Source organism: Dermacentor variabilis, chromosome 5 (assembly GCF_050947875.1).
Source record: "Dermacentor variabilis isolate Ectoservices chromosome 5, ASM5094787v1, whole genome shotgun sequence".
NCBI lineage: Eukaryota > Metazoa > Arthropoda > Arachnida > Ixodida > Ixodidae > Dermacentor > Dermacentor variabilis.
The window spans coordinates 70,902,542-70,930,325 of NC_134572.1; the positions used below are offsets into that span (position 1 = coordinate 70,902,542).

At 45.9% G+C, this 27,784-nt stretch overlaps 1 protein-coding gene across 2 annotated transcripts; it reads right to left on the reverse strand.

The window, feature by feature from the left end:
* Positions 1-576: 576 nt before the first annotated feature.
* On the reverse strand, positions 577-26,229 carry LOC142582771 (antizyme inhibitor 2-like). Of its 2 annotated transcripts, XM_075692797.1 has the most exons (10): positions 25,963-26,229; positions 24,261-24,350; positions 22,230-22,326; positions 12,300-12,376; positions 10,100-10,266; positions 6,480-6,614; positions 5,300-5,465; positions 4,119-4,272; positions 2,663-2,766; positions 577-1,058 (listed from the first exon to the last, which is right to left on the reverse strand). In XM_075692797.1, the coding sequence occupies exons 2-10, from the start codon at positions 24,342-24,344 to the stop codon at positions 756-758; spliced, it is 1,287 nt and encodes a 428-aa protein (XP_075548912.1). In that variant the 5' UTR covers positions 24,345-24,350; positions 25,963-26,229; the 3' UTR covers positions 577-755. The 2 variants fall into 2 exon arrangements, with proteins under 2 accessions (XP_075548912.1, XP_075548913.1); XM_075692798.1 differs by lacking the exons at positions 22,230-22,326; positions 25,963-26,229.
* Between the last annotated feature and the right edge of the window lie 1,555 nt (positions 26,230-27,784).

Consider the following 27,784-nt stretch of genomic DNA (forward strand, 5'->3'; position numbering starts at 1 on the left):
TTTTTTTTTTTGACCAGACAATAGCAAGAGCGCTGCTGTCATCCGCTTCGTCCAGCTTTCGAACGATAGGCCACACGAAGTAAGCTATACGTCACAGTATTCGACGTTGTGTCGAGATCCGCGCCTCTGAATGAGGGAGGGGAGGGGGCGAAATATCTGAATGAGTCTGAAATTTGTGATACTGATCTCGAATTCACAGGGCCGTCCAACCATCACTGAACCTGGCACGTAATATTTTTCTCGTTTAATGGCTCGTTGCGCGGCCGCTTCCTTTAAATCCTTTTTGGTCTTCAAATTTCGGTTTCATATCGCTACCGTTGTTGGAATACCCTGATTGTATAGTTTTGAAGACATAGCCTTTGTCTGAGGAAACCGTACGAATTTTCTTGTAGCTTCGGGCTACAATCGGGTGGGTGACACCTTTCTTCTTTCATTTGTATGGTGTTTGTATGTCTCTATAAGCATTAATAAATATTGAACAAAACAAACAAAAGAATCTGCAACGTGTTTCCTCAACAAAGCCGCTACAAATCGCAAAACAATATATGCTTTATGCGCGACTTATGATTCCCATGATTTTCGTGCACCACGGCCATATTTATTTCTAGTAATCTCCGTATAATCTACAAGAGATATAGAAAAGAGAGAGACAAATTTTTAATGATGCTAGACGCAGAGAGGTCGGCCTGAAGTGCATTCCTCTAGCCAGCTATACTCTAAACACAGTATGAAACTGGACGGCTTCAACTGTTGTCTCAACGAGCCTCCTCCATCACGACGCTCTGCGGTTGACTGTAGCCCGGCAAGATGTGCGACTCCTCGACGATACTGCACACGCGAGGGACGTCAGCCGCCAAAGTCCTGTAGTGGACCGGCGGAAAGCCGGTTCCGTTGAAGCCGCATGCCTTGACCAGCCCGTAGGCACCCACGTTGTCCATAAGGAGCCACTCGCCCACGGAGACCGCGTAGAATGGCACGTGGTCTTCGAATTTGTCCATGGGATGGCACGTGGCACCCCACAGCGTCGTCAGGTCCTTGGCCACACGTTCGTGCGGGGGCTGAGATAAAAAAATTTCGTCCTTGCGTTTGACACCCTTTTTGAGGTTTTAAGTTCCTTTATTGCCAGTACAATACGTGGAAATGGACCGCAGTGTGAAAAGCCACTAAAGGTACGCGTCATAGTGTTCGACGTGCGACACCGAGGACAGGCATGGTAAATGGCAGCACAGCACAAGCGTACCAGCAGGCATAGTAATAAAAGAAAAGCATGGCAAGGGAGAGTTTCCTTACATATCACACAAACGAGGTCACAGTCAGCATCTTATATACAAATTAAATAGATTATAGACAGGCAGCTAGCCATACAGGCAAAGCGGACGCTTATCTATTTCGACGCTATAGTCGTTAGTGATTTGTTGCTACAGAAAAAGAGTAAACTACCAAGTCGCCACTGCTGGTTATAAGAAAATGTTAGTATATTACAAATTGCACTGCATAACATAAGTTAGACGACACACTATGAAAATAAGGGAAGTTTAGAATGCTTTGAATGTTTTTAAAGTGCTTTAAACACCCTTGAGTTTTCACAACATTTTAAGGCATAATTTTGTGCCTCATGCGCTTTACAAAATCTTAGCCTTTAAAGTGAAGAAGTTTCAGCTCGAGGGTTCCATTGGCTCCTACACATGGGAAAGGAAAGATCGTTTTTCTCCGCAACTACTGCACCGAATTTGATGAGGTGTGTGTAATTTAAACGAAGACGTTAATATTTAGTATTGTGGAAAGTGAATTTTTGATTTAGGCTATCCAGTTCTTTTATAAACATTTGTAAAATTTCCGAATTTCGAGAATCAAAACTATAAAGCTTACAAATCTAACTCAGCAACTAAAGATTATAGATTACAGTTCCGTAAGCGGCAAGTGTTAAAACATCTAAAGCATACAACAATTAATGTATTACACACCACTCTGAAGAATACTAATATATGTCAGTAGGACATTTTGCAAAACGCTTGTAAACATTATGACAAATCTACGGAAGCAGTAAATTGATATATAAGATTTGTCCGCATCAGATTCTCTAAAGATTCAGTTTACGAAATTAGGATATCTGTTCTTAATGCAGAGTTACTGATCTGTAAACGTTGTGCTTCCGTGTTTTGAAGGTTGGCAATTTTCGGCAATTTTTGTAAAAAATTTCAGGCACTAATCAAAATTTTGCTTCCGTACAGTCACTAGAATCGAAGTTCTATGTCAAATGCAACAGACAACTAGTCTTCGCAGCATTTTTTAAAGCTTTATAGCTACAAAATTTCCGTTATAACTAGGTGGTAACTGTGGCGTGTCCAGTTTTACCTTCTTTACATGCAGTGTGAGCTGCAGTGGATTTTGCTCCTTGGTGAAATAATATGGGCACCTCTGTTTGTTTTTGGGTCGACAGTCGAATCAACATAAACACACCATATTTCAGCACGCTCGTACCTTTTTGTAAGCACAAGAGGTTCGCTTTCGATTACAAAGCGGCTTTTATAATGAAATGAGTTACCTGCCCTATATATTTTGCTGCAAAGGGGTCCAACTGTACTATATCTGAAACGGCAGAGCAATAATGATGTAGGTACCTCGATCTGGGGCGCTAAAGTAGCATGCAGTGTTTACTTACGCTGAGCGGGTGATATGTGATGTTCAAGATATCGTAATTTTCCCGAGGAATGCAGTTCTGCTTGCTATCGTTTATGTAAACGTCGTGGTACGGACAAAGTTCTCCTGTAAACATGAAAAAAGAAAGAAGGTTTGGATGAATGCGTCCGTTCCGCACGCGTCACCACAGTGGTACGCTTGTCTAAACTCGAGCGACCATTAAAGACCAGCACAACATCAACGCGCGCGCGTCGCAGGATGTAACCGTAGTGGTGCACCGAATAAGTCGCTACATTCCAACGCTGCGATGCGAGTTCAAGCAGTTGTTCGTCAATTGCAGCGCGCGTTCCACACATCGTTAGGTCCCCTGGATTCTAGACAATTCTCGGTGACAAAGGCAGTTGGACCATGTCGTGAGACGCGACGACGGTCGCTGAGCCGTGTCGTCCTCCCTACATTTGTTCGGAGGAAGGCGAACTGGCCCGATGGAGAGCGAGAGCGCGCTCTTTTCCTCGTGAACGCGAGCCACGCGAGATGCGCGGCGCGATGATGGCAGATGATGGCGCCTGATGATGAAGATCACGCTACAGATCGCGTCCACACACATCGCAAGCTCGGAAAGCGACGCGTACATTGGCCGCGGTTTCTCATGTCGACAGGCCTCACTGACCTTCTGTAGTCTTCGTGAGCAGCTTGGTGCGCAGGCATCCTCACTGTTCTCTCTCCCCGTGTTCATGCCTCAGTACCCTTACCCCGCGTAGGGTAGCGCACCGGATGTCCATGTGGTTGACCTCCCTGCCTTTCCCGTCTCATTTTTCTGTCCCTCTCGCTCTCATCTCGTGTAGGTGAGTTCGGCGTATCTGGAGTATGTATAATAAGTTTAATGGATCCGTGACACTCGCTGTAGGATTGCATCGTCACGACACCCATTTCTCGTCCTTTCTCATATAGGCTGTCGAACCCCAGTGTAGAATACTAAGCCAGTGATGTGCTCTTCCAACCGACCCTCTGCCTTTAGTACAATTGAATATTACTGTTTCTCAAGAAGCGCCTAATGGTACTGCGGTTATTTGCCATCATTTGCTGGAATTTTGTCGGCGACCTTTTTTCCGCCAGCGAATGCGTCAGTCGTAACAATCACTTCTTCCTCTTCTTCTTCTTCTTTTTCGTTCAGAAACCTTGACTCTAAACTCAACGTTAACTCCACGCTGGGGGTCAGGACTCCACAGACAGTACAGAAGCAGTTCTCCTATAGCGCGGCCGTGCGTATGCCACGTGGTACGAATCTCAACTATTGTCTCGCCGTGATAAGCTACGATCAGTTATGCTTGTGAACTACCGACAAGCTGTACAGGAAGCATTTTAGCGTCGGCGTGTAATACTAACGCGCCTTCTCATGGTACCCCATTTCACCCATCTCACTTCGAGATACTGACCCAAAAAACACGGACAAGTGACGTCAATGTTGTGAAACATACCATCGACGCTCATTTGCCTCGTCCTCTTGGCGACCACCTTGACAGCCAACGTATATGAGGAAGTCACCATGTACTGCCCTGGCTCGGCGATGATATATGTGCCGCTAGACCTCGGGAAGTGCTCATCCAAGGCTGATCGCACAGTTTCGCACACCTGCGCAGAGCAAAACAGCATGCATTATATTCCCTTATTTCTTTTCATTCGGCTCTAGATGGGAACATTTTGTGCGTGGCCTACTCTGCTTGTAAAGCGGAAGCACGTTCCCCCATCGCCCCTTCTCAATAACAGGAAATATAATTCTTTTTTTCTTTAGCCTGTGTCGCAGCGTTTCCACAAGCTTATTTCTCTCTTTGTCTCTCTCTCACTTTTCATGTTCACTCGGACATGTCTTAACAGAGGGGTCATGCGCGCTCTTACGCCATTCAATTTTCATGTCATGAAGTGGACACGTACGTCACCCAGTCGGGTGTTCTTCGACACCCGTCCCCTTTATTAGCATATAGCTGCTTTGTGAGGAGTGATTATAGCGACATTTGCACTCCCCACGCTACGCGCCTACCACACTTTACCACACCATAATCCTCTAGCTTGTACGCATTATGTTCTTGTCACCGAGCGTAATTGGCTTACTTTTCTAAAATCAGGTTTTGTTTATTTATTCGTTAGCAGTTACTTGCTGCAACATTAGTACATAGTGATCTTTTATAAATAGGGAACCCAAGGATAAGGAATGCTATCGGCCGTGCCTATGAAAGAACGCAAGTACGAAATAAACCAGTCAGCGTTTGGGTTTTCTAGTGCAGGCTAAGTCTCCTGAAACCTCCTAGTATTACAGGCTACACTGTAAAATAATTTGCACTTTTGAAACTGAATGACTGCGTAATTCGCTCAACAACTCGCACCTTTGCACTCATTTGCGAGTCTAAAAGGTGTAATTGTGTGCTTTATAGGCTGGTTTGCATCGTTATTCATTTTAGGGCATCACTTATTTTACAGTGTAGCGCGCATGCACACTCAACTTCATTTCCCTATTAGCCAAACCCTACCGTTTTGCTCCTCCGCATCCTCCCCGTGTTTGTGTGTCATCTACGCGTTTGCCGACGTATGCTGTGCCTCACGTCAGAGCTGTCGATTCACTGAAAGAAGTTGCGCATTCTTGCGAATGTAGGTCGCTCCTTACTTGAATGAAGGAATCTCGCATCCGGGTGCTTCCCAGAAATCCTCCTCCTATGTCGAGCACTGTCATTTCAATTCCCATCTGAGCGCCGAGGTCGAACAGATGCCTTGCTTTCTCAATGGCAACGCGATAGCTCTTGTAATTGAAATGTCTTCCACCAATATGAAAGCTGCGGCAGAAAACGAGACAGAAAAAGATAATCCATTTTGCCGAGTGTAATATGTAGTATTAGTGTCTTTGTTATTGCGATTATCCACACATTGTTAATGTACAGTTTCGAGAGAGAGAGAGGGGGGAGGGGGAGAGGGAGGGGGGAGAGGGGGAGGGGGTTCTACTCAGGGCAGCCGCGCACGCCACTCCGCGCACGCCCGGCCGGGACGCTGTAATTTGAAAGTCTTCTGGGACGGGTATTTATTTATTTTATTTATTTTATTTATTTCCAATACTGTGAGCCCTGCCGGGCTGTTACAGGGTGGGAATACAGAGCACAAAGTTCACGCAAAGAACGCAGTCAAGTTTTCTTCAAAACAGTCAACCCTGTTATTGCTCGGAAACACACAAGAATTCAAGTTATTCCACTCAACAATTGTCTTGACAATGAAAGAGTGCTTAAAGACATCAACTCTTGGCACATAAGGCATTATAGCGTGATTGTGGTTAGTTCGTGTTGAAACCCTTCCAGGAGGCTTCAAATACAAACTGGAATTCAGGTTCAGCTTATTGTGATAGAGTTGATATAAAAACTTAAGGCGCGTGATTTTCCTGCGCACAGCCAACGTAGTGAGACCAGCCCTGGCGAGCATGGAGGTTACTGAGTGCGTTTTGTCGTAATCAGAAAAAATAAACCTAACCGCCATTCGCCGAATGCGCTCTAATTTATCTGTTATGTATTGTTGATGAGGGTCCCAAATTATGCAAGCATACTCTAAATTTGGTCTAACAATGGTAGTGTATGCCTTAAGTTTAATACCTGGTGCAGCATCTCTCAATTTACGCCGTAACAAACCAAGCTTGCGCTGGGCTGATCCACATATGTTTTCGACGTGTTCATTCCAGTTGAGGTTACTAGTGATAGTTACGCCAAGGTATTTCAGCCTAGCTTACCCTAGCTTACAAGATGCGAACAGTTTAGAAAGAACGATATGCGCAAATAAACTTCAAAAAAAAAACGATAACGACTTACGCAATGCCGACGACAGTGTGGCCCTCGTCAGTGGCAACACGTAATATATGTTCAGCTTCGAAACAACGACAACCGTACTTGCGTGCCATTCGTTCTTCCCGAGTTTCTTCTTGTGGTAAAATCCTCAACAGTAACCTGTAAGTAACGCAATTCTCAGTTTAGGCTTGTGTTCGTGACACGAGAAAATATACAACGCCAACAGACTTCTGATTTTCGATTCCAAAGTATGAGTGAGTAGAGCATCGGCGAAAGTTACAAATGGCGTAATTGCTAAACAGGAGTATACTATAAGCTTACTGTTTGCAAGCTACACTCTGAGCATCGCCTGTTGACGGCGTTTTCAGTGCGTCGCTGCTTGTTTATCAGTGTTTTATTGTGTGATTGTACAATTTTTGTAAGAGACGTTAAAGTACTGAGCTCGTAAAAAACTCATTTATTCCACTGAAAAGCTAATGACTCTAGGTCTTGTCAAAGTAGTCCCCTCGGCTATTCATAAAGTTTCCATCATTTCTGGAGGTCATCGAAATAAGAAGCGAAACCTTCATCCAGGATGTACTTCGTCTTATTATATAGTCACAGGAATTTCAATTGGCATGTCTTCATGGTGCTTCCCTTTCAACGGCAGTTTCACCAGGTGAAAGAAATACTAATTCACTCCGCAATAGGTCGGGTGAACGGCTGTAGTAGAGCTGAAATGTGACCTATATTCTTTGACTGTTGCAGCAGTATGGCGCCTCGCGAATCAGGACGGTGCCACCCAATCGCTTGGTGCAAATGTAGTGGCAAATAAAAGTAGAAGGTTGAAGGACATAGGTAGAAATTTGATTTGTTTGTTCTTCGGGCATATGTACATCAAGCCTCTGCAACTAAAAAAAATGCAATCGATGGTGTCTTTGTTTTCGGTGATTCGCTCTTCACTTTTTTAGAGCGAGGTGAACCGTGATCTCTAAATTTGACGATTTGTCGCTTCGTTTGAGGGTCATGTACGTAGCCCCAACTTTCCTCTCTGGCATTGATGATTACCATAAATATGAGATTGCATCTGACTCTTTTCAAATGTTCAGCATCAATCGTTCGCCTGGTTTCTTTCTGTTCATTTGAGTCAGTGTGTGAAGAACAATTTTTGCATAGTTTCCCTTCCCCTGAGTCGCTGCGTAACATCTGGCGACAGGCATCCCTGTTCGTTTTCGAATATCCTGATATAATGCGCATAGTAGCACGGCATTTCTTCTTGCAGCAACTGCCTCACACGTTCCACATTTGCAGCGGTATGTGTTGCTAACAGGAGGCAGACTCTGGGATCATCTCGAACCGAATATCTGCCCTCCCGAAACCTCTGGTGCCATTCCGACGCGATGGCTTCTCGATAACATTTCGTCACCATATAAGTGCTTAATCATGTTCCATCTCTCACTAGGACTTTTCTTAGCCTAACGCATAAGTTTCTTAGGGAAAGCCGACGCTGCGCCGCTGTTGTACGCCGAGATGCAGTGGTTTCGGATCCGCTTCGATCTCGCAGAGCCAGGACAACATTCGTCTGTCACAATGTATGTTTCGACAGCTGCGACAGCTGTTTCGTCTATATATATATATATATATATATATATATATAACAAAAAAAAACATTTTTATTCAATCGTGGGCACTTGCGCTTGGACGTACAATTTTAGGCAACATAAGAAGTGCCTGCGGGCAGCTAAGTTGAAAAAAAGATAAGATTTGCACTCGCTTTGCGCCAGCTCGTCGTCCGTTCCTGTTTGCAGTGCTTGCTTATATCTATGCACTATGTAGGAGTTAACTTTATTGAACGATACAACAGCGCTGAAAGACGGATATTTACGGATATTTTTTTTTTATTTAGGAAGCGTTATCTGTGCAGCCATGACCATTTTCTAGGCCAGGTTCGAGACAACGACTCGAACACCCTTATTACGGCATTCCCAAGACGGCACGACGCTTGTTAGAAAACTCGCATATACGGTGGCGCCAGATTTCCCTGTAGGTAATATTGTCAGAAACTCTATGATTCAATTAATTTCAATTCAATTCAATTTTATTGACAAGTAAATTAAAACGGTAACAGTTTTATGCAGGAAGGGCTCCCAAAGTAAGAACTGCAGACGGGACTCTTTATGACGAATTAAAAAACACAACAAAGTAAAGCAAGCCTCACAATACATACAATACATGAGAAATGCTTGGGTATTATCGATCAGATGAAAGAGGAAATAAGTACAATGATGACATTCAAACTCATAAAGATAAGTGAGCACGAGTGATGTTGTTAGCTCTATTCTCGAAATATGTATCCATTACATCACTCGTGCAACGTCCAAATATATCGCCGACAAGCTCAACAGTGGATTGCTAAACACAACTCTGCCAGCTAACGTATTTACATAGAAACCCTCCCACCGCTATGGACTTTTTTTTTCTTCTCCTGATCTTTCACTCCCTTTTTCACTTCCCCCAGGGTAGGGCAGCCAACCGGGCTCAGTCCTGGTTGCCCTCCCTGCGTTTCATTTATCATTTTCTCTCTCTCTCTCTTTCTCTCTTCCAACACTATCTCTACTCTGAGCACAAAGGGACTCAATAGCACTAATTTATCGAGTTTGAACATCATGAAAAAATAAACAAAAGAAAATAATCAGTAGCGCAACTTCTAAAGAAAAGGTATATCTTATTTTTACGGATACAATACGTGCCCAATACACACGCAGACGTTGAGCTAGAAAATAAAAGCGGTCCTGCTGCTGTACTCAGCTGTTATAGCATAGGGCCCTTGTTCATTATCGCGGTTAGTCCACAGACACATATAACGTATTGTAAACGCTATTCCCACCGGCGTATGTCTGTGTTTGCCCGTCTGCCTTTCCGTATTAAAAACACTTCTTGTTGGGCTAGTTGGTAGCTGTTCATTATAAAATATAAAGACGCCAAATAAACGGGCACACACAAGAGAACGGGACAGGTTCTCTTCTCTTGCGCGTGTCCGTTTATTTGGCGTCTTTTTATTTTATATTGCCTTTCCACACCATGAATCCCAGCACCAACGTGCCTCCCAGCATTAACCAAGAAAGCGCCCACTCTCTACATCTGCCTTGTTGTCCGTCTTGGGCCATAATTTCAAGTTTCTTTTCGTAGGACGAGTACAAAAAGAATATTACTGTTATGTTTCTTTATTTACTTATATTTAGCTCACAATACATCACGTAGGTGCAAACATAGTTATACATGATGACATAACTATCACAAGAATTACAAGCAAGCTCGTAGCTTTTGTTAGTCTGGTAAGCGAGGCAAAAGGCGTCCCTCATGATACATGAATGGACCTGGAAATCTAACAAATACACGGCGTTGCATAGAGTGCTACATCTTCTGGATGTTCAACTGAATGAAATATGTTGAACAACACAAAACACAACATGTGCTATATATCGGGCACTGTGGAAGACAAAGTAAACAAACATCCACTGGGGAATGACAAAGCAAACAAGTACAATGCAGAGCACATCCTAAAGCATTACATAGTAAACGACGGGCTTCTTCCATTAGCCTGATCTAACGTCTTTTCGTGTATTTATGCACGAAACCTAACCCAGCTACATGATTGCACCAACCTGGCATTCTTGTCCTTAATCTTCTGCAGTTCTTCCAAACAGTCGAAGGTCATTAAAGTCACGCCAGCGCTTTCAGCAAATTCCAAGTGAGACGATTGCTTTGCTGGATTTGCGTAGATGATTCGGCTGGGATCGACTCCAGCGCTCAGGACGGTTTGAATTTCCCTCTTTAAAAGAACCAGCCGAAAAAAACTGGCTTTATCCTCAAAACATCATCTATATGGTATCACCAGTACGTCATCAACACGACGTTATCAATACGCCATTTGTCATCAGTACGTTATCAGTAGAGTAATCGAAAAACTGTTGATAAGGTACCCAAACGTTGTCACTACTTGATTTAGAAAAAAAATATGGTAGGGGGGGGGGGGGAGGTAAGAAGTGTCTGGTTATAAGAGCGAAGGAATACTTACCGCAGAACCTCAGTGAGTGTGACCTCAGTGACTATGCGCCAGGTAGTGAGTTTGATTGCCAGCCCCGGCAGACAAATCAAATGGAGACGGGATGAAGAAAAGAAACGCCTTAAAAAAATATTCGCTTGCTCAGGCTTATATGCCCATGTAAAAGCTACAAGTGGTCGAACTTATTTCTCAGTGTGAACACCGCAATAGGACTGCGCGACTGATTGGATATTAGAAAAACAACCTGGATTAGGTTTATATCATTTCGCTGATAGCCAAGTGATCAACCGGATTGCTGGTCTAAGAGCTAATTTCAGACGATAAATTTAGCTGTACCAACGGTTGTGCACTGCGTGGCGAGAGTTCTAGTAATTTCTTTTCCTGCGAACATTGCTTGCTAATATGCACGACATATTTACGTCACTGCTTCCCTCGTAAACAGAATCTGCAGAATCTTCTGTGAGCAGAGGTCTTTTTCTATAGCTATTTTGTGGACGCGGGCGCAAAGGTAACGGTGACCAGACGTCCCAATTTAGGCGGGACGCGTCCCGCTTTTACCGCCGTGGTCCTGCTGTCCCACCGCTTCCTCTCTGGGACGGTGTTCTGTCCGGATTTGGCCTTTTCGGACCCCGAGTTGTCCCGAAGAGCCTGCCCTGTGATGCCGAATCGGTTGTTCGCCTTCTCGGATGTGGCGGCGCTACCTTGAAAAAGGGCTCGAGAGACGGAGGGCAAAGCGAAACGCTCCCGCAAGTTAGGCAGCAGCCCCGGCGTTCTTATAACGGTTCTGAAAGCAAACTGTTCGCTTACCACCGTGTAAGCGCTATTCTGATTAAGGGCGAGGGCAAGAGAGTGCTTCGTTTTCTGAACCGATAGAAAATCGCGCCCCTCCGAGAACGCATGATCACTTATGGCTGGTACGTTCTCTCGATCCATCTACAATGGAATTCTAAATGCGCTGGTGAAAGAGCTGTAGCCAACTCAAAGCGCACTGGCCATGGCCCCTTCGTGCTGTCTTTCTTGTCACGCATGAGGTGTTGGAAGCACGTTGGGGAATATCGAAACGCAAGGACAAATTTACTGAATAGCTTGGAACAGAGTTTTTCATCGCATAAACGTAACTTGAGATAAATGTTGAATTATCTCCGACGTCCCCTTCCCGCCGTCCCACTTTTGAGTCCGAGAAAGCGGGGCATATTACGCGAAGGGTCAGCCCAGTTCGCTAAGTATGAACAGCTGGGCTAGTTGGTTGTAATTGGCATTATGAAACATTATGAAAACCGGGAAATTTTTGGAGCCTTTTGTATCTCTAGTGAGAACGATTACTGCGTTAGTACTCCTTCTGTTGTGCTCGGGAAAAAAAGAACTTATCTCAAGGCAAACGTGTGTGTCGATTCAGCTAGGCAAGGCGGGAGATGAGCAAGATTGTACTTGAGGGATGGTAAAAAAAAGGTTTTATCACCTTTTTTCACCTTTTCGCTTTTATTTTTATTCTTTTCACTTTTTCTTTTGGTTTCGACGTCTTTGATGATTGTCGCCTGTACCAAAGAAAAAATGTTTTGGGTGGTCCGGTGCACTAATAGCGCCCCCCTCCCCTCATCCCCCTGTGTACATGTACATAGCTCTGTTTTCCGTGAATAAAATTTAGACCGGCGTTCTTGTTGTCCTTCTCTTCTCGTCCGTGTTCTATTGTGCGCTGGAACAATGTTTCATAATGCCAGCCCAGCTCGACAGTCCTGCTACCTTACAGAACTTCTTTCCTTTCTTCTTTTTTTTTTTTTTGTTCGTGATATCTTTCTTACCTTGTTCGAGCAGTCAAAGTTGACTCCTTCCATCGCCAGAGTTCGAATGACGATGCGATCTGTGCAAGACTTTATCGCTGAGAAAGATAACAAAATTACCAGCTGAACATATCGCTTTTATATTGAAGCTAATTATTTGCATTCATTAAGTGCTAATGAGCTCAAAGCGTTTCTACCCACCGTGGTTGCTCAGTGGCTATGGTGTTATGCTGCTGAGCACGAGGTCGCGGGATCGAATCCCGGCCACGGCGGCCGCATTTCGATGGAGGCAAAATGCGAAAACACTCGTACTTAGATTTAGGTGCACGTTAAAGAACCCCATGTGGTCAAAATTTCCGGAGTCCTCTACTACGGCGTGCCTCCTAATCCGAAAATGGTTTTGGCACGTAAAACCTCATAATTAAATTAAAGATTAATTCAAAGCGTTTCTATTCAGGGCGATTATGGCACGATGATGCACCGTAATATCTGGAAAGTTTATCAAGGAGTATTGGATCGTGGCAACTAAGCCATAAGGTAATCTATGCCTCAACGTGTCAGATTAAAATCACGCTAATGTGACTGTGTAGGTTGTCCAGCTCCTTCATTTCTTTAGCTTGGTCAAATCTTCTAGATTCTGAAACAGTACGTATTTTAAAGCGACTACGAATATAACGTGAGGGAAAGTTTCGGCCTCTTAGAAAATGAAAAAAAAATTACGATTACAATGTCAGGTGATGCTACAAAGAAACAGGAAACTACGCGTAAAAGCGGACGCCTGCAGGGCTTTATACATCGTTACTGCGAACTGCCGTAGCAAAATTAAGTGAAAGGATGAGTGCTGGCATTTTTTGTCGCTGTCAGCGAAAATGGCGCCGTCCTCCGCGACCTCCACCAAGGTTATGGGTCAAACAGCACTTGAGAAATGCTCGTGATCCTTGGAATGTGGGTGCAATCCAGCCAGCGCTGCACCCACACGCTGAAAACACGCAAGCAGTCAACAACCCAAATAGCACGCATGATCACGCGGGTTTCACGAAAGAGATGTGGGATGAAAGAAGGAGACGCACTTAAGCTGGTTGGGAACCTGGTGGTCAGCAGGGTCGCATATTCCCTCCCGTACTTCAACTGCACCAAACAGGCAATACAAGAAGCAGACACTATTTTACGCAAAGCGTACAAAACAGCACTTCACCTGCCGAACAATACATCGACAGAGAAACTAATGGCCCTTGGTTTAAGCAACACCTTCGAAGAACTAAAAGAAGCCCAAAGTATCGCACAGCTCATGAGACTCCAGCAGACCAAAACGGGAAGGGAACTGCTAATAAGGCTAGGCTTCGCGGAATCAATCAAAGAAACCCAAAGAACGGAGGGGATTTTTGATGAATATCGGAAATCATACACTGTTAGCTCCCTACCCAAAAACATGGAACCAAACCTCCACACGGCGCGAAGGGACGCAAGGGCGAAATACGTCGAAAAGAACCTGGCCACAACAAACACAACAGCATACACAGATGCTGCAGTATACGCAAAGCAAAGAGGAAAACCTCATAGTAAAGGCAGCTGCGATACTAATAAGCCCGGACTACAAAGAGATCAGCAGCGCGTCAATGAAGGACAGCTCGGTAACGGAAGCTGAGGAAATAGCCGTAGCTCTAGCGGCAGTGGAGGGCTACCGATCCGAAAGGTCCTTAACAATACTCACCGACTCACAAGCAAACCGAACGTTTTAAGTCTGCTTAACCTCCCTGCCTTCCTCTCATTTGCATCTCTCTCTCTCACAAGCTACGTGTCGGAATTACATGAACGGAAGAATAGGACGCAGAGCGCTTCACATCCTCCGCTCCTGCAGGGCTAACAACAAAGTCAGGCATACAATTTTCTGGGTACCGGGACACGCTGGAATAGAAGGGAACCTAAGGGTGGACAAGGCAGCTCGAGAGCACGCAAACCGAGCGGCCACAAGCACCGACACTGAGGAATCCATAATTGTCAACCCAAGCTACTCTGACATTCTGAATTACTATAAGGGGGTCCGAATCAAATGCCCTCCACCCCACAACAGCCTAAATCAGCATGAAGCAACCTCTTGGAGGAGGCTGCAAACAGGAACATACCCAAAACTAGACACACTAAGCAATATGTTTCCCACTGTTGTGCCATTACCACCAGCCCGGATTCCGAATCTACAAGATGCAGAATTTATCCTGCGAACGCCATTTGGACAAACCCGGGGCTGCGCCGAAAGGCACAGAGCCCTAAACTCTCCTTTGACAAGTCAAGATGCTGAGCCGTCAGGCAGGGGCGTTCTGAGGAGAAGCATCGGCAAGCGACATGTCCAAACGTGCAACAAATTGCTAGACAGCCCGGCGCTGTATTTCCTTTTGCCTGAAGGTCACCGCGCGCGGCAACTTTGAACCGGGTGGCCAGCGCGGTCGCTGGTTGGACCTCCCGGACGACCGTCGAGTGCTGGCTTTGTATTGGGCCGTTTGAGTGACAATCGTTTCTCGGGGCTTTATAAGCCCCGACGCCGCCGCCGGGAGAACCGGATCCACCGACCCACCGGGAGCCCAGTGCCGCTCTCGAGTGAAGTGAGATGTGTCACGCGTTGGAATCTCGCCGGACGTCGCCGTGCGGGAACAGTCGCGTTTGCTGTGAGCTCTCGGCCCCAGTGCCGATCCGATCTGGTCCTGTATAATGACCTGTATATAGTGTATAAAATCCCTTTCGTTATTCTCACCGACGCCTGACTCGGAGTCTTCGCTACCAACGCTCTGTCACGAAACGGGTGACGAGCGCTACGGGACCACCTCAAAGTCGTAACAGTGGATGGCAGCGACGGAATTGACCGGCATCGGCCACTTCGGCATCGGCATCGGCCACCTCGGCGCGGTGAGTGCCTGAAGTTTACCTCAAACACCAGACTTTCTCTGACACAGGTTATAGTAGCTTAGGGAAGGATTTGGTGTTGCATTGTGTTAACCTTGTGTGTTTCAAGCCTGTGAGAGAGTTTTGAAAACCAGGGGATGCTGAGGGGGTAAACAGGGCAGTGTGTGAAATACTTGCGGATGTCTTACTAGTAGCGTTATAGTAGCGTACGGCAGGTATATTCAAAAAGGGTAAACAGCAGGAGGACAGTGTGAACGATGGAGAAGTACAAGGTCAAGGAACTTCTCCAAATTTGTGAGGAGTTGGGCATTGAGTTGGGCTCAGCCAAAAGAAAGAATGCGATCCTTGAGGTCATGAGGACTGGGGACGTAACGGCTGAGGAAGCCGAAGAGGCCTGGGCGGATATCAATGAACGTCGGGAGCGGCAGGCGGAAAAGGAACGTCGCGAGGAGAGAAAGAGGGAGAAGGAACGTTGCGAGGAGGAAAGGAGAGAAAAGGAACGTCGCGAGGAAAGGAGAGAGAAGGAGAGTCGTGAGCACGAGCTTAAAATGAAAGAGTTGGAGACCCGAAAGAGCGCGCCGGCGCCTAGTCTCACTTCTAACGTTCCAAGAATACGCGATCAACTTCCACCCTTTGTCGTCGGAGAGGATATGGCCAAATACCTCGGGAAATTTGAGCACGTGTGCGAACGGAATAGCATTGAGCGATCCCTCTGGGCACAGAATCTGTTAGCCTTGCTTCCTGGGGAGGCATCGAACGTAATAACTTGCTTATCGAAAGAGGCGTTTGAGAGCTACAGTGATGTGAAGGAAGCGCTACTGCGGAAGTACAAATTGTCGCCCGAAGCTTTCCGGCAGAGGTTCCGGTATGCAAAAAAGGGCAGGGAGTCGAACGTTGACTTCGCGTTTCGTCTAAAAGCCGACCTGGTGGAATGGCTGAAGGGCGAAGAGGTTTACGACGACCGCGACAAAATCGTCGAATGCATCGCGTTGAAGCAGTTCTACCGTTGCATTGATGAGGATGTCAGGCTTTGGCTGCAAGATAGGCTAAAGGAGGTTAAGCTAAACAAGGCAGCAGAGTTAGCGGAAGAGTATTACACCCGCCGCAGCTTGCACAGCAAGGCAGTGCGCGTAGAAAAAGCAGATAGGAGAGATGGGTTTTCCGGGAAGCCCGAAAAATGGAAGCCATTAACTTGTTACAATTGCAAAAAGCAAGGGCACATCGCTCCGAACTGCCCAGAGAAAATTGCTTTTGCAACAAAATAGCGAAACGATACGACGCGTTCTTTTGAAAAACGGAAACCGTTAATCTACTACAATTGCAAAAGGCAAGGGCACATCGCTGCGAACTGCCCAGAGAAAATTGCTTTTGCAACAAAACAGCAAAACGATACGACGCATTCTTTTGAAAAACGGAAACCGTTAACCTGCTACAATTGCAAAAGGCAAGGGCACATCGCTGCGAACTGCCCAGAGAAAATTGCTTTTGCAACAAAACAGCGAAACGATACGACGCGTTCTTTTGAAAAACGGAAGCCGTTAACCTGCTACAATTGCAAAAGGCAAGGGCACATCGCTGCGAACTGCGAAGAGAAAATTGTTTTTGCAACAATACAGGAAACTCACAAAAACATACGACTATTGGAGCCATATGTGCAGGAAATTAAGGTAAACGGTAAAAAATGCCGTGCACTAAGGGACTCTGCAGCAACTATGGACGTTGTCCACCTGTCTTTCGTCTCCTCGAGTGATTTTACGGGAGAGTGCGCTAGGATACGGCAAGTGGCCGAGGAGGAGAGTGTCTGTTTACCGATCGCAACGGTTATCATTGAAGAAGAGTTTGGGAAACTTAACACAGAAGCAGCTGTGTCTGCCGCCCTCCCGGAGCACTTTCCCTACCTCTTCTCAAATAGCTCGGAGCAGCTGCTGAAGGATCAGGGCAAATCATTCTTTGCCGACGTGGCGTACATGGCCCTCACGCGATCCAAAGCGCGCCAGCTGTCGAATGAACTTGACTTTCCGTCGGTGAGCGAACAGCGGTGCGGCACACGGACCGATCAAGGTAACTTGAGTGGCGAGCAGGCACGGGAGAGGCAGAACTCGGAGGCTGGCTTGGGCGAGCGTGTCCTGGAAGTGAGTGGGAGTGACACGTGCAGTGCTAGCCGCGATATGGACGCGACGCCGCATTTAGGCGACGCAGGCTCCACACTCGCTTTGGTTTCCGCCAGCTGGCAGGAGCTGGCTGCAGTTGAAAGGGAAACTCTGATTCGCGAGCAACAGGAAGACTGTTCAATAGCCGATCTGAGGAAGAGCGTCAAACAGGGAGTGAAAAAAAAAGAGGGTTTCATTTTACGAGGAATCTGGCTTATTGTACCGCCGCTACACGGATAAGCAGGGTCGCAAATATAAGCAGCTTCTGATTGCTCGAAAATATCGCCGAAAAAAATGAATGACCTCACTTGCTTCCTCAGTAGTTGGTTTTCGGTCCAAGTGATTTCAAGGGGACCATTCTATTTGTCATTATTATTGCTGATTATTAGTTGTTCCTGATATTTTGGTGTGTTGTTAATTTGAAAAATGGTTGTTTGAGCCTTGTATACCAGATCGTACACCTGCCTCTTGTTGCAGCGGCAGCAAAAAGGGGGATAGCAATTTAGTTAGGTTGATTTGGATTATGGCCTTGTCTGGTGTTTGACGGGAGACAGAGGGCACTTGTTCGTGTTGGGTGTTGCCTTTTTGCCGGTCGGTTTTGCAAGCTGCAGAACGACCAACCGGGACCAGTGGCGATAGGCAAGGGCTTAGGAATGACCCGAGCGGAGCTAGTCGAGGTGCCTTAGCGATAACGCGGTGAGCAGAGCTCCTGTCCTGGCGTGTGGGACCTGGGCACGTGATGTTACCTGGCGTCCGGACACTGGACGTGAACTTTTGACGAGCCTGACGAACGTGCGCGCCTGGCATCCGAGCCACGTGGATGCAACTCGTCTTCCCGGAGCCTCATCTGATGGCGGGGATGCTGTTATGCCATTACCACCAGCCCGGATTCCGAATCTACAAGATGCAGAGTTTATCCTGCGAACGCCCTTTGGACAAACCCGGGGCTGCGCCGAAAGGCACAGCGCCCTAAATTCTCCCTTGACAAGTCAAGATGCTGAGCCGTCAGGCAGGGGCGTTCTAAGGAGAAGCATCGGAAAGCGACATGTCCAAACGTGCAACAAAGTGCTAGACAGCCCGGCGCCGTATTTCCTTTTGCCTGGAGGTCACCGCGCGCGGCAACATTGAACCGGATGGCCAGCGCGGTCGCTGGTTGGACCTCTCGGACGACCGTCGAGTGCTGGCTTTGTATTGGGCCGTTTGAAAGACAGTCGTTTCTCGGGGCTTTATAAGCCCCGACGCCGCCGCCGGGAGAACCGGATCCACCGACCCACCGGGAGCCCAGTGCCGCTCTCGAGTGGAGTGAGATGTGTCACGCGTTGGAGTCTCGCCGGACGTCGCCGTGCGGGAACAGTCGTGTTTGCTGTGAGCTCTCGGCCCCAGTGCCGATCCGATCTTGTCCTGTATAATGGCCTGTATATAGTGTATAAAATCCCTTTCGTTATTCTCACCGACGCCTGACTCGGAGCCTTCGCTACCAACGCTCTGTCACGAAACGGGTGACGAGCGCTACGGGACCACCTCAAAGTCGTAACACCACCCAGTATAGAGACATTTGTGGTGCGGCGCCAAGCCCACCTTATATCACATTACATGGGAATGCGTTCATAACGAATAATTCCTTCAAATAAAAGACCCGGGTGCGGAGCAGAGCGGGAGGGTGCTCTCCAGCAGCGACCCGAAAGTCCAGCACGGGCTAGTAAGGCACGCTTACCGAGTAGCCACCCTCAGTGGTGCCCTGGAATATGGGCGCCGATCCTGTGCAGATGGGGAAGAAAACCGTGAAGACGGCCGACCACATCTGCCACCGCTAATTTCTAACCAATTAGAGCGAATTTTTTCTCCTCCTTCTCCTCCTCCTCCTCCTCCTTCTCCTCCTCCTCCCGTGACACAATCGCACACGGCAGAGCCTTGCGCGGATTAAGCGGCGATGCACGGCGTGACTTTGAAGTCAGCTCGCTTGATCGACATGCCTGCACATCAGCCCTATAGAGTTGCTCAAGGTTGCGACTGATGCGCCGTAATCGCATTGATGCGGCACTAACAGCATCGCAAATCAGAAGAGAGATGGCTGAAAATTCACAGTGGCAACTGCCAACAAGGAGCTCTTGCAAACAAACAAAACACATACACACACAAAATACCGCTGTATTCATATCGCGAGTCCGCATCTAACGCGAGGTGAGTTCAGAGGCCAGAAATTTCGGGGGGAAAAAATGAGGACGTCTACGCTTCGCTTTTAAGAGTGGGACACGATAGCATTCAAAGATACCTGACTGCTTTTCGCGCTTCCCGGCAACTGCAGCTTATATAACGGTAACGTTTACCTGGAAACACTGGCCGCGAACGCTATGCACGGAGGCAAGCTTTCTGGTAGAAACATTGCCTCTTGCGTGGGCTATATATATATATATATATATATATATATATATATATATATATATATATATATATATATATATATATATATATATATATATATATATATATTCTAGAGTGGAGTTTTACCTGCCATAACCACGATATTATTACGAGGCATCCCCTAGTGGGGAACTCTGGAATAACGTTGACCACCGTGGATTCCTTACCGTGCACCCAATGCATGGGGCTCAGGCGCTTTTGCATTTCGCATTTCAGCAGAGGGCTGAAATGCATTGCAGGCTTTCGTGCTTAGCAGTGCAATGCCAAACCCACTGCATCAACACGGCGGGTGACTCGGAAGCAGCCATAAAAGAATGTATTTAGTGTGTAGTCAAACAGTCACGCTATATATTTTTGAGCCAGTAATTAATGTTATCGGACATACGCGAGAGGGAGGGACAGGAGTAGTGATAAAACGTGCATCTGTTAATATCTGGAGATATCAATCAGGATCACACACCACCCAATATTAAACCAAATAATCAATCAACCAATCACTCAATCAATCAGTCAATGAATCACGGGTACGGTGCCCCCCTCGTGATACTTTAGCTAGCCGCAAGGGCGCAACACAATAGGAAACGCAACAGTGGAGCAGGCGACCTTTGCAGCATATTTATTATTACTTCTGGCTACCTCGAAAATTTTTACTGTACCGAAGCCGCGCTGAACATACAGGGACATCTCTTATTAAAGCAATTTAGTAAATCAATGAAGGGGGCTAGTTGGTGAACGTTCATGGTCATATTGCGCTTAGTTTCACAGTGGTGATATTAAGTGATGGACAGGAAGTGGACGCACGTAGCGCTACGTACGTCCACGTCCTGTCCTTCACTTAATATCGTCACTGTGAAACTAAGCGCAATATAACCATGATCTCTTATTAGTCAAGTATGGCATGGTCTACCACGAAGCCTGCTGAAAAAATTGTATAGGCTTGTTCGTGTGGCCTTGTTTACCGTTCCCGGCCCGGATGGTTAATTTTAGAACCCAGCTGTTATTTGTCCGTTCCTGTGGCGAGCGTTAGCGTCGGCCTCGACCCAACCAAGCGAACAAGCACAGCAAAAGATGAAAGCGAACGCAGAGCGCAGCGGGGGAACGAAAGACGCGAGGAGGAAAGCGGAGAGGAGGGTGCAGCGCAACCAGGAGGCGGAAAGCGGAGGAGGGTATGGCGAAAAGCGTGAGGGGAAAAGCTGAGTGCCGGCACGACCAGGCGCGTGCGGCTAGCGCGGAAACAAAGCGCTGCCGTGGGTCCCCGCGAGCCACGCGTTCCCGTCTTCGCGCTTTCATTCTGAACAATGATCGACGCAACCGGTAGAGATGCTTCGTCTGCCGCTACTTCTATGCACCTTTTTCATGCTTACAGAGTTCCCAGAAGACTTCCGGTTAAGCCGTCAGGAGCAACAGAAGTTACACTAGCCTATAAACTTGCAGGACCCTCCAGCTGGCACCAGCTTTGTTGGGGAGTTGGAGTATTTGGCAATGAATTGTATTGTTAATGCAACAAAAAAAAAGCCCGCACCTGAGTTCGACGCATTCCGCACGTTCTTTTATGGGAAAACATCAAGACTATGTGCCTGCAGTGTAGTATGCGGCGAAATACTTCTTTTTTCTTGGCTAACATGACTCTCGTAAATGGTTCACCGGATGTTCTCTGGGGTCATGAACGCAGTGCTGCCACATCACGGATGAAAAATAGCAGAGGCTCAGCGCCGCCACCGAGAGCACCCTGTCCTTTAGAATCAAATTATTTGCCATAATATATCGCGAATTCGAAACACCTAAACAGCTGCGCGTGAAATTCACATCAGGGAGTATCGTAATCGTCGGTGAAATATTTTTTTACCGTTATATTCCACGTGAGCCTCCATTTTTATATTTTTTCTCTTCTTTCTTTTTCTTTCTGCTCAAGTTTAGGCGTCAATTGAGGGCCTTACGGAAGCGCGCAGGCTTTTGCGCATGCAAATGAAGCGTTAGTAAATTTTGTCACATTGGTGACTGCAGTCAAGCGGCGCGAAAGCCGTTACGAAAAAAAAATGAAAGCAGCTGCAATGCTTAATTACAGGTTCAAAACAGTGCAGGCTGCACAGTGACTCATCCCGTAGGATATATACTGACAGGATGAATTGAGGGTGATATTCTGGGCATTGTCGAATTTCGCCATGCTGTCAAACGCTTTAATGATGCCATTTCGAGCCAATAAGAGAGGCTGTATTAGCCGTCTGGGCCAACGGAGCTGACAATTAAGACGAGGAATTCGACAATATGGCGCAATTTGAAAATGTCCAGAACAGAACCTTATAGCTGCTACATTGAGCATCGTTGTTTACCGTCTTTATGCATCTTTACACAAGTTGTCGTGGCAAAGCACTTATACCAACGCTTGAATCTAAACAGTTTTTGAAAAGTGAAATCTGATCTGAAAAGAAAAACGCTCGTCATCGACTCTAGCTATGGATACACGTATTGTACGGAGCTTTCTCACCGAAATATGGAATCACCCTTGGCAGCTGCTGGCGCCATAGCTCGAGCGTACTTTTCAGCTCAAGCAGGTCACATATAAAGAAAGAATTGTCTTCCTCCTTGGGCGGTTAAAAAAGAAACAGAAGAAAGAATTGAGAGAACGAACTTAAACACACGTGAGCAAATGTAGACCATAACTAGCGCAGCACTGGAGTGACTGCCTTTGCGTGGTTCCTAATGTCTCTATGTATATTGAACATGGAGGCCCCAAAGACTCATTATAGAGTAATATCACGTGATGGCTATGAAATATGTAGTTTTCCTGGAGCGCTTCATATGATCACATCGAATTATGGCATGGGGAGGTTATCGGGCCCTTTTCTTTTTTACGTACAGGGTCCTTTATTCCTCGGCATTCCTATTTAGGGGCTGATTTATAATTCTGAACTTCCGGCGCCATCGTGTGGAATTTGAAATGTACTCCATCAGTTTTTGTTGTCGCCGGTGATGGTGTATAATTAATGTTCCCATGTGAAGTAGGATCAATTTTCACGAACGCTGTAGCAACAACCTCATTAAACCATTGATATATGTTTTAACAAGCACCTGTCTTTAATGCTAATAGTACATCATTTTTTCCGCTAATCACATTCAGTTCACGTTTGAAAGAGATGAAAAGCCGGTGTCCGCTACTGCGATATAGGTAGCTGTGACTACAGAATTGTGTGTCAGACTTTGTTGTATAGGACCAAAGTGAAAAGAATTTTTAAGAAAGCGGGAAAGTTATCCGCAGAGCAATTCTGACTGATCATCTTACAAGAAAGGGCAGTGGCGGGGATATGTGAGCAGGTAAATGTAGACATTATAAAAACGAAAGCACTGAGCCAATGCAACAGATAACATGTTCACAGCCGGTCGGACAGGCGCCCTCCGCCTTCGAAATATGGGGCAGGATTTCCTTGACCCTTCACAGTAAATTCCAGCCCTTCCCTTCTGAAAGCGGACAGTTATCGAGCTTGTCCAGAGTGGACGGAAGCATCTGCCTCGCACACAAAGCCCACGGCAGTCGCAAAGAAGATGTATGATCACCTCACCACCACCCCCTGCTTCATAAGCACAGCTATCAGCCTTGCCAGTCGGGCCACGATAGAAGAGCTTGGTTAAAGAGCCGTCGTGCTGGGCATGTCGAAGACCTACAGACTGGCCGACAATTAAATATATATCCCTGTAAAGCTCAGTATACGTGCCACGTTTTGCAGAATAGCTCGTGAAATGTGAAGGTCATTTCATTTTAATTTTGTTTGAGGATGATACAGCCCGTGAAGTTCGGTACGATGTTGTCCTCCAGCTTTGCATGTATTCGCACTGCAGAGGTAAAATAGCTAGGGCACCAGCACATTTAAACGCACAGTTCGACTTCGTTTATCTCAGAACTGGTAATAATTACAGAATTGCTTACAACTTAACATGTCCTGCGTGTTGACGGGTTACAACTCCGCCGCTGTGACATGTGCTCTAAAGCAAATAACTGAAAACTTAAGTAATGCGATTTTCTTTATTTGCTACTTCCGCACTACTAGTCAACTAAATGTTAACGTCCTTCGTGTAACGCAGCTGAAACGGAATGTTGATATGTATAATAGGGAATAAGTAAAAAAGTTCGACATAAGAAAAAAACACCACGTTTATTCAGGTGCGCGTTAAAGGACCTCGAGTGGTCAAAGTTAATCCGGTGTCTTCCACAACGGCATCTCTCATAGCAGTGTTGATTTCGAGACGTTAAACGGTGCAGGAGGCAATTTCTTGTAAATTTATTTTCTGCGCGTGATTTTGGCTATGACTAACCATCGCAAAGGAGAAAACGACACAAGGATGCAAATCTTCTAACAGTTGGAGTAAGTAATATCACTAAACTATACATATTCTGAATAAAAGGACGTTTAAATTTTATCTATCAATATTAATAGAACTACAACAGCGCACGTACTGGGGGATGATTCATAGCAAAAAGAAATATAACCTCCAGCGCATAACTAACGTTTGGCACACATACCTGTGTTTCCACCACCTTCGCTGCAATGTCGCGAACAGTTGCTTCACTGTGAACAAAGAAGCTTGCGTCTTTCTTTGCGGCCATCTTGTTCTGCGCAGACAGCACGCACAGGGATTATGTTTATCAACATTATTAAGTTGAGAGCCATCGAAACACTGGTAAGAAATTTTGCTTGAAAGAAATGATGAGGAGAGGAGTGGGTGTGCAAACGAGACATGTAAATTGGGCATGCAAATAAACACAGCGTCATTTGTTAACAGCGAATCTTTAAGGCCTGCAACTATTTCCAACTGTAATCTACAGTTGTCTCTCGAGTCTTCACAAGGTTTACTAAAATCTGTGAAAGTTTACGTGAAGACAGAAATCTTGACATAGCCTTCTTCGGGCTGCCGCGGTGTCCAGCCGTTCTAATAAGAATAATCGGATGTCTGTTGGTTAATAACGGGCTTCGGAAGAGTTCGTAAAAGCTGACAATATGTTCATCATGATTAACTGCCACCTACTCTTAATACTAACAATACTGGCACGGCAAATTTGCGAATGGCGGCATCTGCATAAAGCGAAACAATAAATCAGCTTAGATTGATTAAGTATTCGTTTAAAACTAGTTACATTATTTCGCGGTAATATGTTGATTTTTAGAAGAGAAACTGAAATCGAAACTCCGGCGCTGGTACGTCGGTGTCAAGTCACAGATTTCAACGTGTTGTTTTGTATTCGGGCCATGGTCTTAAGCCTACGACTTTTTTTAATACAGTTTAGTCCATCTTTACCAATGACAAATGAATTATATACCTCGAGCGCCCATTGTCAAAATCTATGAAATCATGGTGGGCTGGCGAGGAAACTGCGTGGCGGTGCAGCCAACCGTCTCTAGCTTTTAGGCTTTTTCTGGCTTATCAAGCCTCTTCTCACTATAAGAGTCGCTTACTTTTTTTACATATATTAGGAGTAACTTACTAAAAAAGCTGAACTTACTAGTTATTTACTGACTAATAGTTCTACCTTGACATCTTTATTCCACTCTGTTAGGATATTTTAAATTATCATCACCAGACCAGGGACCATATTTCCCTCCGCTCGCCTTAGCCAAGAAAGAGTTTGGAGCATGGTAGCGTTAGTGAACACTGAGATTACCCGGCAGTGTTCATCCCCCGTTTAAGGAACATCGCAGAATGCCTGCAGATGAACATAAAAATGCATTCCGCATGGAAGAGATGATCGTTGCCAAAAGCAGTTGTGCGTAAGTGCTCGTGCTTTACGACCGAACAGGGATCAGCGTAGGCGAAAACTAAATGCGCCAATTATTATCGATTAACGCGACGACTCTTGTCGACGCGTCTATCAAACGGACATTTCTATTTTCAAAATCTGCAGCCGTGTTTCCGCCTTCCACTCGCAACTGCCGTCGGGACACCTTGTGAGTGCTCGGTGAGACCTAGTGCGTGGTCTGCAAAAACCTCTCCATGTGAACATATAGTCCGCGTGTACTTTCTTCATGGGATTCCTTCTTGAATGGCCTGCCGTACAATTTCCCCAGTCCCCTCTTCTAAGTGTCTTCAGCGAGCTAGTGCAGCTAACATGTATAGCCTTCCGTTAAAGTTTTCATTGCACCATTGGAACTCCGCGTGTATGTAAAATCTTCGTTGCATTATCCTACCTGTCTTTAAACACGTTAGTGAGAGACCGATCGTTGTCTCACCTTTCCGAGATTCGCCTGTTGCTCCTGAGAGTGACTTCTCGACAGCTCTATGGCTTCCAGGTCCCTCGTTACTGCCACTTCCGCCGTACTGCGCGATGAAGCGACGATGCACCTAGTAGTGGTTCGGCGACGTATCTCAGGAAACGCTTTGTTTTGGATTTTATCATCGTCCCTATGTTTGATCAATTTGCTTTCTTTTTCTTTCTTGTTTTTTTTTATGAACACGTGCTCGCAGGCCAACAGAAACACCGCACAGCTGTTATATGGAACTGAAGGTTTGGTTTCCTGTGAAATATCGTGGAAATGTGCCGACGCGCAGAAGGCGCTACTGGCGGGTTAGTCTCTCTTTCTCTCTCTCTCTCTCTCCCTCTATTTCCAGCTTCAGGCTCAGTGCTGATCTAATGCTAACAGCTGGCTCCGTGCTTACGCTTTGTTCTGGTTCTTTCTATTCCATGTTATGATGAAATGATTTTCTTTTGTTAATTTCTTATACGCTGGTTGTTGATTAAATTGAATGGTATTTTTCTAATTACGTGGCTCATGTCGCCTTAGATAGCCCACGTTATGTTTCAGCCACGGAATTTTCCTTTTGCATGCATACCATTTTTAGACGTTGCTTGTTCGCTGTAGTTGCTCCTCGAGAGTCATTCTTCCTTTCAATGATACGGAGATCTTCAAACATACATAGCAGTACACTTGCAATCATCGTTCTATGAGAACAACATTCTCTTATTGCTCCATCCCTGCCAATTCTCATATCTGCAAATATCACTACGTAAATTATTTCCACGTAAATCATCGTAAAGAAACTACGAAACAACCATGTTACAACACCGCTGTACTTTCAGGATATCATAAAACATTGCATATTGTAATGGATGTCTCTTTCTTTCTGTCTAATGTTGCGCAGCCACTATATATATATATAAATGGGGGGTAATGCGATGAAGGACGTTAATGCGATTAGCAGTGAAGCAATGTAGTGACACACCGTAGTAGCACCACCGAAACGGCAATAATGAGGCAGGCACGCCTCATCATGCATGAGGCGTGCCTGCAGCCTGGCACCTCTAATCGCGCTTCTTATTTGGTGCCACCTAGCAGCACCACCAATAAGTCCATGTGTGGCGCGTGTATGAATACATATTCAGAGAAGAGTGTCGGAACATATGTGATGCGGGTTCAGATCCGCCCAACACCGCAGAGTTTCGAAAGTTGGGTTCTGTTTTTTTTTATTTGTCATTGAAGAACGGCACACGACCAGTGACCCAAGTTGTCATCAAAGCGGTTCTCCGAAGAACGGCACATACCTATTCGCACATATCCAGTGATACCGAAGTGGTATCGAAGTGGTTTCACAGACGAGGTGCATATGCCCAGTGACCTGAGTTGGCGTCAAAGAAGTTCATTGAAGAGCTGTACATACCTATTTGCACATGCCTAGTCACACAAGTTCAAGTCAAGGAGGTTTATTCAAGTTCTGTGCCGACCCACTCGCACACTGTTACCACGGGTCGCATCATAAAGGTTGAGCACAGGCACCGGCACGCACTGAACACCGGCACACATAAGTGCCACATGGCCAGTGACCCAAATTGTTCCATTTGCCAAATTGTGCGACCAAATGCACTGGCGTTCCAGTAGCTTTTGAGCTTCGATGCATTAAGGTACGTCTAGTTAAAAAAAAAACTAAGTGGAATAGCAGTCCATTTTTACTGGCAAGTTTTACTGCGCGTATCTCAAATTTGGTGCTTGTTTCAAAATTCGTTGCAATTAAGTCCATATGAAATGCAAAGGCATTGTGAAATCAATGCCTTGAATT

Bases quoted from the DNA above. Each gene is read 5' to 3' on its own strand.
- LOC142582771 (XM_075692797.1), bottom strand. From the start codon at position 24,344: ATGGCCGCAAAGAAAGACGCAAGCTTCTTTGTTCACAGTGAAGCAACT. The intron at 2,767-4,118 runs GTATGTTTCACA...TCATGTTTACAG, and splicing joins GAGGCAAATGAGCGTCGATG to GAGAACTTTGTCCGTACCAC. The intron at 1,059-2,662 runs GTAAGTAAACAC...TTTTTATCTCAG, and splicing joins TCACATATCACCCGCTCAGC to CCCCCGCACGAACGTGTGGC.